This window comes from Oryctolagus cuniculus, chromosome 7 (genome assembly GCF_051225735.1).
Source record: "Oryctolagus cuniculus isolate XC-2025 breed Fujian yellow rabbit chromosome 7, ASM5122573v1, whole genome shotgun sequence".
Lineage (NCBI taxonomy): Eukaryota > Metazoa > Chordata > Mammalia > Lagomorpha > Leporidae > Oryctolagus > Oryctolagus cuniculus.
In genome coordinates, this window is record NC_142873.1 from 76281925 (window position 1) to 76296812 (window position 14888).

General features: G+C 39.8%; 1 protein-coding gene across 4 annotated transcripts in view; it reads left to right on the forward strand.

The window, feature by feature from the left end:
• Positions 1–639: 639 nt before the first annotated feature.
• The window catches only part of ALG14 (ALG14 UDP-N-acetylglucosaminyltransferase subunit), a 104650-nt gene continuing 90401 nt past the window's right edge, over positions 640–14888 (forward strand). Inside the window, exons 1-3 of one of the 4 annotated variants that reach the window (XM_089337051.1) lie at positions 640–903; positions 10611–10762; positions 11065–12140. In XM_089337051.1, the coding sequence (XP_089193177.1) occupies positions 768–903; positions 10611–10762; positions 11065–11277 (501 nt within the window). In that variant the 5' untranslated portion in view covers positions 640–767 and the 3' untranslated portion in view covers positions 11278–12140. Of the gene's footprint in view, positions 904–10610; positions 10763–11064; positions 12141–14888 lie in introns of those variants that run through there. The other 3 variants (XM_089337050.1, XM_089337052.1, XM_002715847.6) reach the window with 3 other exon arrangements.

The following is a 14888-nucleotide window of genomic DNA, read 5'->3' on the forward strand; positions in this document are numbered from 1 at the left end:
TGCTGTAATGTGGATTAAGTAGACATAAAAATAAGCAAAACACAGATTGGAGCGGCGCTTGACAAATCATCTTCCTGGCCGAGGATACGAAGAACAAACTGGGAACGCTCTGAGGTAAAATGAACGGAATGTTAATTGCAGGGCTATTGCCTTCTCCATGCGCCACAGAGCTTCCTCTGCTCTCAGGAACACGGCATAACTCGAGATCACCTCAACTACTCTGGTCACATGGACTGAGGTCTGGGGAACTCCTGCAAACGCTAAAACCTGCCTGTTGGGGAAAAGAGAGTTTGAACGAGCGCTCCAGTCTCAATACTCCTCTGCCCCCAGGGTACCTTTTACTGTCAAACACTTTCAGTAATGTCTGTACGTGCAACATAAATACATCGTTCCACATGAGGAAAGAAAGAAAGAAAAAAAGCAGCCATGGATGCCGTTAGCCTCGGGGAAAAGCTGGAACATCTCCCAATTTGGGAGCTTCGGGGTCTTTAGGGCGCACAGGCGGCCTGACCTCGTCGCGGGCAGAACTCAAACTGCAGCTCCTGACTTCTCGAATTTCCGCTTAGTTTAGGATGAGCGGTAGCCGTGGGGAGTGCACCGCAGAGGTGCACAGAGGTCGGCGTTCCCTCTGGACCGTGACTCCGCCCCCTCGCTCAAGCCCAGCCCACAGGAGGTGCGACGCTCCGCGTTTGAGTCTCCTCGGCGCCCGTAGCCGTGAACTTTACCCGCTGGCGCCAGGGTCTAGCACGCATGCGTTTTCCGTTCGCATGGTGTGGGTTCTTAGTCTAGCTGCAGCGGCAGGAGCTGTGGTGGTCTTCCTAGTCCTGCGACTATGGGTAGTGCTTCATTCCCGGGGCGTTACGCCCCGAGAGTCTCTCAGTCTCGTAGTAGTGGCTGGATCCGGTAAGTATCGGGGCGGTGGAGGGCGGGTTTGTGTCCTTCACTACAAACCCCAGAGTACACCGCGACGCTATTCTGTGCTCCCCTCAGTGCTGCTTTGAGCGTTGCATGCTGGGTTTTGTAGTTTCTTTGCGTAACCGGAACCGGCCTCCCGGCCACAGCAAAATGCTAGTTTGCCGACGCGGCCCAGTCGTGTTTTAATGACAAGTCTTAAGAAACTTAACGCTTGGGTGTAATTAGACCTCTGGATAACATTGTTTTTTCGAGTAAATTATTAGTGAACAGAGAGAACGCTGAAGCCTTTTGAAGCTTACGTAGTTTCCCTCAATGGCTGCTGCGCATTACTAATGTAGTCATTTTGTATTTAGGAAACACGAATAACGTAAATAGTAACATTTACAAAATTTACAAAATCCGCGAGGATAAATACAAGTATCCACCGACCGTAGAACAAGACACCCCGGGTGGCAGAGTATGATTAACAGACCGCTGGCCTGTCAGGTGGTGGAGTCCACGTCTACAGGCTCTGACGATGCTCACATCATTAAGTGGACAGTTTGGGCAAGAGTATAGACAACCGTGGGTTGCTTACGTTGTGAGAAAGGCATCCTGATGGCGATTTCGACCTTGTGCAGGCAGTGTGCTTACACCAGTCCATAAGGCATAGCCTTACTATACACGTAGATTTCATGGTGTCCATACACCATGGGTCTTACATAAGTTCTTGAAATATGACTGCGATTGTAAAAAACAAAAAACAGAAAGAAAGAAAAACTGTGCATGGAGTTGAATTCCCTTTTTCCATTATGTTGAAATACCTTCTCGTGTATGGCATAGCTTATTGCTCCTAAGGCCATGGTGAACAGAACAACATGAGATTAAATTAAGCACCAGAGAAAATGATGCCATCACGAGACTCAGTAAACATGAGAGGTATGAAGCTGCTGTTGGCATCATAGGGCTACTGCTTTACACTAAACTGTTTTATAAGTAGAAGTGTGCTCTATACAATCAAGTGGAGTGTAGTAAACACATCATGCAGTAGCATAGTCATTTATTATCAAGTATTATATACTGTATCTAATTGCATGTGCTGTAGTTTTATGCAACTGGCAGCACAGGTTTGTATACACCAGCATCACCACAAACACATGAATAATGTATTGCACTAGAAATTACAGCTGTGATGACCCAGCAATTGGCATTTTGCAGCTAAATTATCATCTTAAGGGACCATGACTATATATGTGGTCTGCTGTTGATTGAAAGGTCCTTATGGGCTTGCATGAGTGTATTGCACCCATGCATGCATATATATCCAAAATTTGTACGTTTGGAAATACCAGGAGATTGCATCTAGATAGAATAATATTTACAGATGAGCAAATTTCCTAAATTTATGTTCAAGTATAGTTCTTTCTTTTATTTACTTAACATATTTTGAGCCATAGAAAAGGTCAGGCACTAAGGTAAGCTCTGGAAATAACAAAACTGACTAATATTCCTTACTATGGAGTGCTGACTATGTGTCAGCCACTGAAGGGTACAAAGAGCAAAAAGTGAGATGGAGAATATAGGAAAATGAACAGAAAATAAACAAAATGGGTACTTGTCACAATGAAAAAAAATATATATATATGTATGTATGTATAAAATATAACAAGTACAAACTTTTGTGGCAATTTCCAGGAAGGACACCACTTTATCTTAACTTGAGACAGGAAACTAAACTTGAAAGATGGTGAAGAATTAGCCAGAGAAGAGAGGGCCTGGCACTTTGAAGGGTGGAAAGGTGTAATAAAAGAAGGTAGCAGTACTCGAAAGGGCCCTTAGCACCGAGAATGGAGAAATGGCGCTGCTACACAGAGTTCCAGATGGGGCAGTAAGCTCAGTCCAGGCCTTCAAGATTGTTCTTAAACCTGCTTTATAGAGCTATATTGCTATTCTGCAGCTCCGGATCATGTAGGGGTTACAGGCCTGCAGTGTCACATACTGCTAAAGTTCAGTCACATCTCTTACACTTGCTACCCTATTGATCTTGGGCAAATTAGTATCTCACTAAGCCTTCTGGTTCCATCATGAAAAGAAAGGTCAGGAGAGATTAAATGTAGTATGTAGAGTGTTCAGCAAAGTGTTACATAGTGTAAGCATTTAATAAAAGGTAATTATTTTTAGCTCTAGGAGCAAAGGAATCTTTTAAAATATTTTTTAGTGAAGAATGACGCACTTCACTGAACTTGCACAAAAGTCATTCAGCCTGGAATGTCTTGAGTGTCATGATAAAGACTAAGACAGTGAGATGACTGGGAGCCCTTTGAATAATTCAGATGACAGATGAGGAAGCCTGACTGAAGTGAAGAGTGTGGAGATGGAGAAAAGTGAATGCTTTCAAATGAGCCTAGGAGATTTTAGGTTTGAATGTAGATGGGGAGGGAGTGAAGGACCAAGTATGATGTCCGTGTTTCTAACTTAAAACAGATGACTGCAGGTTGGACCCTTTTGCTTGATAGTAGTGAGTTAGGTAGACCAGAAACCAAAACTAGGACTGAGAATTCACCTGTCGTTCAAATTATTCATGGTAGAGAGGGGTCAAGGGTCTCAAAGAATCCTGTAAGTCAAAAAAATACATATAATTAGATAAATAGTTGAATAGTTCATTCCCAAAACTTTGGAGGAGGGAAAATATTTTCAATATTTACTTTTAAAAAAAGGATTTATTTATTTATTTATTTATTGGAAAGTGTTAGAGGGAGGGAGATAGAGATTTTCCATGTGCTCATTAATTCCACAAATGGCCACAGCAGCCAGGGCCAGGCCAGGCAGAAATCAGGAGCCAGGAGTTTCTTCTGGGTCTCCCACACAGATTCCTGGGCCCGGGAACTTGAGCCATCTTCCACTGCTTTTCTAGGGGCATTAACAGGGAGCTGGATTTAACGTGGAGCAGCCAGATATGAATTGGCACCCAAATGGGATACCAGCACTGCAGGCCGTGACTTAATTTGCTGCACCACAGTGCCAGGCCTTCAATATTTACTTTTAAGATATAAGAAATATTTAATTTTTGAGTACTATGAAATTTATTTACAAATGTACTACAAAAAGTTTCCAAAAAATCAAGTTAAAAGTTAAGTTTGTTTTTGGACCAGCACTGTGGCATAGCAGGTAAAGCCGCCACTGGCATTGCTGGCATCCCATATGGGAGCCAATTTGAGTCCTGGCTTCTCTGCTTCCAATCCGGCTCCCTGCTAATGTGCCTGGAAAAACAGCGGAGGATGGCCCAAGTTCTTGGGTCCCTGCACCCACGTGGGAGACCCAGATGAAGCTCCTCGCTCCTGCTTTTGGATCAGTCCAGCTCCGGCCATTGCGTCCATTTGGGGAGTGAACCAGCAAATGGAAGACTTCTCTCTCTGCCTCTGCCTCTACCTCTCTGTAACTCTGCTTTTCAAATAAATAAATAAATAAATAAATATTTTTTTAAAAAAAGATAAGTTTATTTTATGCAGAATATTTTTGAAATCTTACCATAGTTCGTTCTTAACACACATTTTCCTTGAAGACCACTCATATTTAGAGAACATCTGTCAAAATGATTCTTTTTCATTTGAAGTATGATTTAGTCTCCTTAGGAAAATTTTAGATTGAATATGAAATTTTCACTCATTAAATGTTAGGAGGTCCTACTATTTTTCTAAGGACTGGAGATAACAGCAGTAACAAAATGAACAAAAACTCCCAACAGCACAATGCCTGCCTTCCAGTTGGGTAGGGCTGGGGAGAGAATAAAAAATAAGAAAGAAAGAAACTGTATATGGAGCTGACACTGTGACATAGAGGGTAATACCACCGCCTACAATGCCAGAATCCCATATGGATGCCTGTTCAAGTCCCAACTGCTCCACTTCCAATCCAGCTCCCTGCTAATGTACCTGAGAAAGTAGCGGAAGATAGCCCAACTGTTTGGGCCCCTGTGCCCACTTGGAAGATCCAGATGGAACTGCCATCTCTTGGCTTTGGCCTAGCTCAGCCCTGGCCATTGAAGCCATTTGGGGAGTGAACCAGTAGATGGAAGATCTTTTGCTGTAACTCTTTCAAAACAAATAAATAAATCTTAAGAGAAAAGAAATAGACTACATAATAAATTACATCTTGAAAACTGCTATGATATGGGGAAGGAGAGTTGCACTTTTAAAAGAATTATCAGAGAACACTTTCCTGGAGGAATAACAAATATCTAATGGCATAGAGGCCTTAGTAACTATAGTGACCCAAGTTAGATAGTAGAAGCAAGAAATGAAGGCCCAGAAGTAACAGAATTGGGGGTCATTTAAAAAATTTTAATTTTATTTAAAGTATACAAGATTCATGAATTTCATATATAAAATTTAGGAACATAGTGATTTATCACCCAGTCCTCCCTCCCACCCATTCTCCAACCCTTCTTCCTCCTTCCTCTGCTATTCCCACTCTTAGTTTTTACAAAAGTCTGTTTTCAATTTACTTAGTACTCATCAGGTTAACCCTACACTAAGTAAAGAATCCAACAAATAGTACGAAGGAAGAAAAACTGAACCTCAAAAGAAGAGACAAGAGCTGTAAACAATCATCAAATCTCAAAATGTCCAATTCACTTCAATACATTATATTTAGTACTCCATTAGTTATCTCAGATCAGGGAACACATATGATATCTGACTTTGGGACTGGCTTATATCATAAAGTATAATGGTTTCCAGTTGTATCCATTGTCTTGAAAAGACAATTTTTTCTTCTTTTTTTTATAGCTGAGTAGTGCTCCATAGTGTATATGTACCATAATTTCTTTATCCAGTCATCAGCTGATGGACATCTGGGTTGATGCCATACCTTAGCTATTGTGAATTCAGCTGCAATGAACATGGGGGTACAGATAACTTTCATATGCTAGTTTCTTTTCATTTGAATAAATTCCCAGGAGTAGGATTGCTAGATCATATGGTAGGTCTATATTCATATTTCTGAGGTATCTCCATACTGTCTTCCATAGTGGCTGGACCAGTTTACATTCCCACCAACAGTGGATTAGGGTACTCTGTTCTCCACATCCTCACCAGCACTTGTTGTTTGTTGATTTCTATATAAGAGCCATTCTAAATGGGGTGAGATGAAACCTCATTCTGGTTTTGATTTGCATTTCCCTGATGCCTGGCAATCCTGAGCATTTTTCTCAAGTGTATGTTGGCCATTTGAAAATTTTTCTCTTGAAAAATGCCTGTTCAAGTCCTTTGCCCATTTCTTAACTAGATTGTTTGTTTTTGTTGTTGAATTTTTTGATCTCTTTATGGATTCTGGATATTAACGCTTTACCAGTTGCATAGCTTGCAGATATTTTCTCCCATTCTGTCAGTTGCCATTTCACTTTGCTGAGTGTCTCTTTTGCAGTGAAGCTTAATATAATCCCATTTGTCAATTTTGTCTTTGGCTGCTTGTGCTTCTGGGGTCTCTTCCAAGAAGTCTTTGCCTATGCCGATGTTTTGCAGAGTATCCCCAGTATTCTCTAGTAATTTGATGGTATCAATTCATAGATTTAGGTCTTTGATCCATTTTGAGTGGATTTTTGTGTAAGGTGTAAGGTAGGGGTCTTGTTTCATATTTTTGCACATGGGATCCAGTTTTCCGAGGGATTAATTTTAGCCCCTTTGTCAGAGATAAGTTGGTGGTAGATGCATGGATTGAATTCTGGAGTTTCTATTCCATTAGTCTACACATTAGTCTAACACATTAGTCTACACATCTGTTTTTGTACCAGAACCAGGCTATTTTGATTATAACTGCTCTATAGTATGTCTTGAAATCTGGTACTGTGATGCCTCTGGCTTTGTTTTGTTGTATAAGATATCTTTAGCTATTCAGGGTCTCTTGTGTTTCGTATCAATTTTAGCATTTTTTTTCTAGGTCTGAGAAGAATGTCTTTGGTATTTTGATTGGGATCACATTGAATCTGTAAATTGCTTTTGATAATATGGACATTTTCATGATATTGATTCTTCTATTCCATGAACATGGATGATTTTTCCATTTTTTTTCTGTCTTCTTCTATTTCTTTCCTTAGTGTTTTGCAATTTTTATCATAGAGATCTTTGACATCCTTGGTTAAATTTATTCCAAGGTATTTAATTTTTTATAGTTATTGTGAATGGGATTGATCCTAGAATTTCTTTCTCAGCCATGGTATTGTCTGTGTATAGAAAGACTGTCGATTTTTGTGTGTTAATTTTATATCCTGCCATTTTACCAAACTCTTTTATGAGTTCCAGTAGCCTCTCAGTGGAGTCTTTTGGATTCCTCATATATATAGAATTATGTCATCTGGAAATAGGGACAGCTTGACTTCCTCCTTTTCTATTTGTATCCCTTTGATTTGTTCTTCTTGCCTAATAGCTCTGGCTGAAACTTCCAGGACTATATTGAAAAGCAATGGTGAGAGTGGGCATCCTTGTCAAGTTCTGGATCTTTATGGGAATGCTTCCAACTTTTCCCCATTCAATAAGATGCTAGCTGTGGGTTTGTCATATATTGCCTCGATTGTGTTGAGCAATATTCCTTCTATACCCAATTTGTTTAAGGTTTTCATCATGAAAGTTTGTTGTATTTTTATCAAATATTTTCTATGCATCTATTGATATAATCATATGGTTTTTGTTCTTCCATCTGTTAATGTGATGTACCACACTGATTGATTTGCAAATGTTGAACCATCCCTGCATTCCAGGGATAAATCACACTTGGTCTTGCTGAATGATGTTTCCTGATATGTTGTTGAGTTTGATTAGCTAGTATTATGTTGAGGATTTCTGCGTGTATGCTCATCAGGGATATTGGTCTATAGTTCTCTTTCTCTGTTGTATCTTTTTTTGGTTTAGGAATTAATGTGATGCTGGCTACATAGAAGGAGTTTGGGAGGATTCCCTCCCTTTCAATTGTTTTGATTAACTTGAAAAGAACTGGAATTGGTTCTTTAAATATTTTATAGAATTCAGCAATCCTGGGCTTTTCTTTGATGGGAAGGTCTTTATTACTGATTCAATTTTTGTCTTGGATATTGGTCTGTTTGTGATTTCTATGTCTTCATGACTCAATTTTGGTAGATTGTATATGTCCAGGAATCTATCCATTTCTTCTAGGTTTCTCAATTTGTTGGCATACAGCTCTTTGTAGTAATTCCTGATGATTTTTTTTATTTCTGTGGTATCTGTTGTTATATCTCCTTTTTCATCTTTTTTATTGATTTGGATTTTCTCCCTCTTTTTTATTATTAGTTGGGCCAATGATCTATCAATTTTGTTTACTTTTTCAAAAAACCAGCTCTTTATTTCACTGATTTTTTGGTGGGGTATTTTCTGTTTCAATTTTGTTTATTTCTTCTCTAATTTTAATTATTTCTTTCCTCCCCCTCATTTCAGGTTTGGTTTGTTGTTGTTTTTGTAGGTCCTTGAGATGCACTGATAGCTCATTTATTTCGTGCCTTACCAATTTCTTTATGTAGGCACCAGTTGCTATAAGCTTCCCTCTTAATACTCCTTTGATGTATCCCATAAGTTTTTATATGGTACATTGTCATCTTCATTCACTTCCAGAAATTTTTTGATTCTCTTTTAATTTCTTTTATGACTAACTGTTCAGGAGCAGGTTTTTCAGTCTCCATGTGTTCACATATGTTCTAGAGATTCTTGAGTTGTTGATTTGCAGCTTCATTCCATTGTGGTCAGAGAAGATACGTGTTATGATTTTGACTTTTTTGAATTTGCTGAGACTTGCCTTATGGCCTAGCATATGATCTATCCTAGAGAAAGTCATGGAATCCCAGGAGGTAGTATTATAAGAAGCCTTTATTCCATGTGAGATGAGAAGCCACTGGAGGGTTTTGAGCAGAGGTAAATCATTTGGATAACTCTGGATGCTATGTTGAGAATAGATGGAAGGGGAAGGAGCTGAGAGAAGTGGTAGTTGCTTAGAGCCAGTTGGTGGCAAAGGAGGTGGTGAGAAGTGATTGGATACTCGATATATTTTCAGGTAGAATTGAGAGGATTTTATTCCCTCTAAAATATATCTTAAAAAGTGTAAAGCGGAAGACCAAGTCCATGATATTAATGACCTTTTCCAGTAACAAGGTTAAATTTTTAGTTGATGTATTCAGTGAGCTTTCTTTAAAAAAAAAAAAAAAAGAAGGAAGATGAAAACAGGGATAATGAAATTCATTGCTATAGAAGATGTTGTAGATTTAAGGTTTTATCTTTAATTGTTCTGGCTGTGAAAACAAGCACCCACTTTGCAAATCACTACAGTTTTTCAAGGCTAAAAAAACAAACAAACACAAAACAAAAATGAGTATAAACCAGAGATATCACAAGAAGATATTAAAAGAAGATGAGTGATAAGTTGTAAAGTTAATGTATGATTCTAACTGCTGAAAGTCACACTAAATCTATGCCACATTTCTTTCTATATCTGATTCCTTTTGGAATCTAAAAAGAATTCCTTCACTTTTACTATAAGAAAAATGTATGTGTTGGCAGAAACATAAACTTTATTTGTTTGGTTATCTTTGTGTGCATTCACCTGTCATTACTGAAACTGTTTCTTAGAATAAGAAAGACAGGGTGGGGAAGGTTTCTAGGTAGGGGAAGGTGATCCAAGGCAAGGAGGAAGTTTTAAGTAAGATGAATGCAGAAATGTTGAAGATGTCAACCAGGCTGAGACACAGAACTTGAGAAATGATAAAGAGGTGGTGAGGAGTTTGTTTTGTTTAAGTGGTTGGCTTGTAGATAGGTAGATATTCTTTGTTGTAGTTTGAATGAAGGAAACCTCAGTGAACGTAGTTGATTTGTAAATCTGCTTTTGAAATCAGAGATTTAGATACTGACAATTGTAAGACTTCAGAAACTGAACGGAGACCTGGTTGGTGAGTTTTGTAAAATTTGAGGACCTGCAGTGTGCTAAGACCTCTCTTGGGAGCTGGGACTACAGTGATGAACAGAAGTCTCCCTCAGGAAGACCCAAACTCTACTGGTAGGGCTGGTGCCTCCCTTGCCTTACTGCTGAGCACAGGAACCTTTGGTGTCTGTCTTCCCATTTCTCTTTGTGCTCTCCTTACCTTGCTTCCCCCTCACCCTTCTTCCCTTTAATCCCATCACCCCCTGAACCACAGGTCTCAGATCTTGCCATCTCACACCCACAAGATTGCACCCTGCCCAGTGGCCTCCCTACACCCATCTGCCCTGTACCTTCACCTCTCAAGTCATCTCAGCTTTTACCAGGGATCTTCCTGACTTTTAGGGCATTGCTTTTTCATAACCATTTGCCTTTTCCTCACATTTTAGTTTTTCTTGCTGTCTTGCTTCTTCTTTATCCATGTATGTTTGTGTGTCTGTGTGTGTTGCTCGTCCCCACCAGACTTCCGGAGAAGCAGAGCTGTTTCTTACACTTCCTTCTACCTTCCTCAGTACCTATCACTAGGGCCAATTTTATTTTTATGCATTTATTATCTTCTTCCCTATATAAAAGTAGTATTTATACAAGGGCTTAATTACTATTTCTAAATGTTTCTTGTGTCTTTTGAGAAATATACAATTACAGTGGTCCTTCCTCCTCTGAAGATATGACATTAGTGTAATAGTCAAATAGTACGTTCATTGTGGGTTTCTTAATCTTAGGCATTCTGATATTTTTTCCAGGTGGACATACCACTGAGATCCTGAGGCTGCTTGAGAGCTTGTCCAGTGCTTACTCACCTAGACATTATATCCTTGCTGACACTGATGAAATGAGTGCCAAAAAAATAAATTCTTTTGAACTTGATCGAGCTAATAGAGACTCTAGTACCATGGTAAGTGATCATTTCTATTTCTAAGAAAGTTACAAGTGGTACATTGAGTTTAATTGTCTCTGGAGATAACCCCATGGCACTCCAGTGCCCTACTGATAATTGGCAGTCAGATGCTTACCTGTGGGGAAATGCATTTCCTTTATTAACAAAAGGTAAGAATTTCTGTCAAACAAATCTTCAAATTAACAAATGGTTGCTTAGTTTCTTTTATTCTTCTAAATAGGAAAGAGTTTTTCATGGAACCCCAAACTTTGAAAATTATTTAATCAATTTATTTTAAAAATTATTCATTTTTTTGACAGAGCTACAGAGATAGAGGGAGAGACAGAAAAAGAGAGATCTTCCATCTACTGGTTCACTCCCCAGGTGACGGCAATGGCCAGCGCTGGGCCAGGGTGAAGCCAGGAGCCAGGAGCTTCATCTGGGTCTCCCAGATGTGTGACAGGAGCCCAAACACCTGGGCCATCTTCTGCTGCTTCCCTAGGCACATTAGCAGGGAGCTGGATCAGAAGTAGAGCAGCTGGGACACAAACCTGCACTCATGTGGGATGCTGGTGTTGCAAGCGTCAGCTTTACCTGCTATACCACAATGCTGGCCCCTGAAAATTATTTTATTTATACTTACATATATAAAGCATCCAGTTCATCTGCTTATTAACTCCTAATTAAATTTCTTTACCAATCTACTGCATTTATTGATAATTTGACTTTCCTACAACTACTTATTCTTCAAATCATATTTGTGTCTCCCTTTAGATTTGCTTCTCTACCTGTGGTTGCCCACTTCACTTTTTAGTATTTTAGTCAGGATTTGGAGGATTTTGTTGTTTTTGTTTTGTTTGTTTGTAAAGAGCGTGTTGTAGAAGGAAATGGAGTTTTCCTTCCCTGTGTTGATTGTCTCCATCCGTCCTCTCTCTGTGGGAACTGCCCAGCCACAGGGCTGCATCAGGTAGTTCAGGAGTGGACAGCGAAACCAGCTCTGGCCCATCGAAATCTTCTTTTGAGGTTTGTAGACTTGGATACCCAGAGAATGGGGTAAGTCTGTCATCTTGGCCACACCCTGTCAAAGATAATAATTTTGTGGAGTGGGGGGAGAGCAGGCACCCATCTAGTGATTCAGATACCAGGTGCACATTAGAGTATATTCCCAGCCTGGCTCCTGACTCCAGATTTCAGCCAGTGTAGACTCTAGGAAGCAGCAGGAATAGCTCAGGTAATTGAGTCCCTGCCACCCTCCTGGGAGATCATTCCTGCTCCTCCAGGCCATTGCAGTCATTTGAGGAATAAAGCAGTAGATGGGAGCTCTGTTTTTCTCTGTGTGTCTCTCAGATAAATAAAAAAGGATTTAAAAACTGAAATAAAGTGTATTCTTGGAAAATCCATGTCAAATAAAACTAAGGTATGAATCAGCTTGCTATCATTTAGCCACAGCAAAATGTATGGAACTTTTTTTTCTGTGTGAAAGATGAGCCACAACACTTTCATGTCTGTTTTAGGAATCGATACAGTATTAGTTTGCCGTGGGTGCTATAACAAAACAACATACATTGAGTGACTTCAAACAGCAGAAACGTATTCTCTCACAACTCTGGGGGTTAGAAGTCTGACAGGAAGTTGTCACGGGGCCATGCTCCCTCTGAGGGCTCTAGGCAAGAATCTTCCTTGCCTCTTCCTGTCCTCCAGTGGTTGCCAGCAATCCTTTGCATGCCTCAGCTTGCAGCTGCATCACTTCAGTCTCAGCCTCTATCCTCACATGACATCCTCTGCGTCTGTTTTCACATGTCCTTCTTTTCGTCTTTGGATTTGGGGCCCACGCTATTCCAGAAAGGTCTCATCTTAATTTGATTCCATTTGTGAAGGCCCTGTTTCCAGATGAGGTCACATCCACAAGTTCTAAGTAGATAGGAAATTTGGGGGACACTATTCAACCCAATGCACATGCATGCACCTTATATGTCTGTCTAGTTGGCATTTGAAGGAAAACAACTTTTTTCCTTTTAGAAAACATAAAATGAAAATATAGAAACCATTGAAAATTCCAGTGATTGGTCCTTTCAATAATTGTGAGGCAGATAATAGTATCCTTATTTTACATATGAGGAAATGGGGCTCAGAGGCATAACTGTCTGGACCAGAGGCACACCAGGTATGTGTCACTTACCTACACAGGTGTTCTCCAAAGCCTGTCTTCTCCTGCATAGTCACTCTGCCTCTTTTACGTGTTCTGCTCCAATTCTAAAAGCTTAATGAGAAAGGAATACCTGGGAAATTCTCATTGAAGGCATCATAGACTCAAAATGTCACTTCATCTCTTATCTTAGAGCATATTTGAAAACTGATGGAGGATTTGGAGAAAATGATGTGGGTTTTTTTTTTTTTTCACAAGAATTATTTGCCAACAGTATAGAACACTTAAACATCGATAGAGGTCAAGTAGTCACAAAATTCTTACCACTTTTTCAGTGTAAGGAAGAGGTGTCTTTGATTTTACTCAATTATTGGTATACATTCTTCCTGAAGTTGCATCTGACCTGGAGGCTTTGGTTTTAATTTAGCATAAATGTTGGTTATTCCCCTCTCCCAGTTTCACTCTGTGTTGTTCATTTGCAGAGTGATGTCAAGCCTTAATGAAATATTTGGAAGATTGTTATATACTGTGAATCAGTATGTAACCCAGTAGGTTATTATAACCCAGTAAGTTGGGTTTGGTTCACACTGTTAAGAAAGCTAAAGATATTGGGGTTTTTAGGTGCCGTTATTATTTCCTCAAAGTAGCACAGTGTAGGACTGAGCATCTCTAGGTAACATCCTTCCTCTGTCAAGTCATTTCCTGCTGGGGCATGCAACCACTGTTAGAGAGACAATTCTGTCCCATTCCTGAAAGGGTCTCTTCACAAATCTCAAGCCAGCAACAATCCCACAGACCAGCAGAGAAGAGTTTTTGTTCATGTGGTGGCATGAACATGTCTGTTGTCCTTTCTGCTTGCCACTTCTGTGTGCCTCACTATGTGTGTGTGTGTGTGTGTGTGTGTGTGTGTGTGTGTGTATGTCTGCTCTCAGGCTCATGCAAGCTGTGGAGGGGAAAAGAACAGAGACACCTGCCCACCAACCCCTAGTGAAGGAAGGGGTCCACCTACTGGTATTTATTTGCACTACAGCTCAGGGAACTGGGCACCAGTGGCCACTGACACCATCTTTTTCCCTCTGAATTTTTTGCTTTCTTATATATTTTGTTTATTTAAAAGGCAGAGAGAGAAAGATCGATCCTATCCACCGGTTTGCTCTCCAAATGCCCACAACATCCAGGGATGAGCTATACCAAAGCCAGGAGCCAGTAACTCAATCAAGGTCTCCCATATGGGTGGCAGGAACCTAGTTACTTGAACCATAACCTCTGCCTCCAAAGAAGTGCATTAACAGGAAACTGAATTGGGAGGAAAGTCGGAACTCAAATTCAGGCACTTGACATGAGATGCAGGTGTCCCGAGTAGTGCATTAACTGCTACCACTAAGACAAATGCCTGCCCCTGACACTATCTTTTGTACCTTCCATGGAGCTCAGCAGACCAAGAAAAGAAAGATTTGGGAAGAAGTCAATAGTTATAAGTACCTTTGCTGAAAGAGCCCATGTGAACCAAAAACACTGAACAATGTAGACCTACACTATCCAGTATGGTAGCTATGACCCACATGTCACCATTTATATTTGAACATAAATTAAAGTTAAAAAGAATTAAAATTTGCTCCATGAATTGTACCAACTACATTTCTAATGCTCTGTAGCCACGTGTGGCTGGTAACTACTTTATGACAAAGTGCAGAATAGAACATTTTCATCATTGCAGAAAATTCTATCATATGACATTGATCTAGATTTTGGTGTATAATTATAAGCTAAAAATGAAATATGATCAGGCATTATAAAGAGAATCAACAGGATTGAAGCAAAAGGCTGCTGACAAAGCAGCTAATACAGAAACACAAAATATCTTTTTAAATTTTTTGTTGTCGTTGTAGTTCAAGGACATATTTCATTAACTAAACCAACATGTTTTATTTTTCAAAAGAAGCAATCTCAGAATGAGAGATTTCTTGAAATTAAAATCATTATCAAAATTAAAAATTC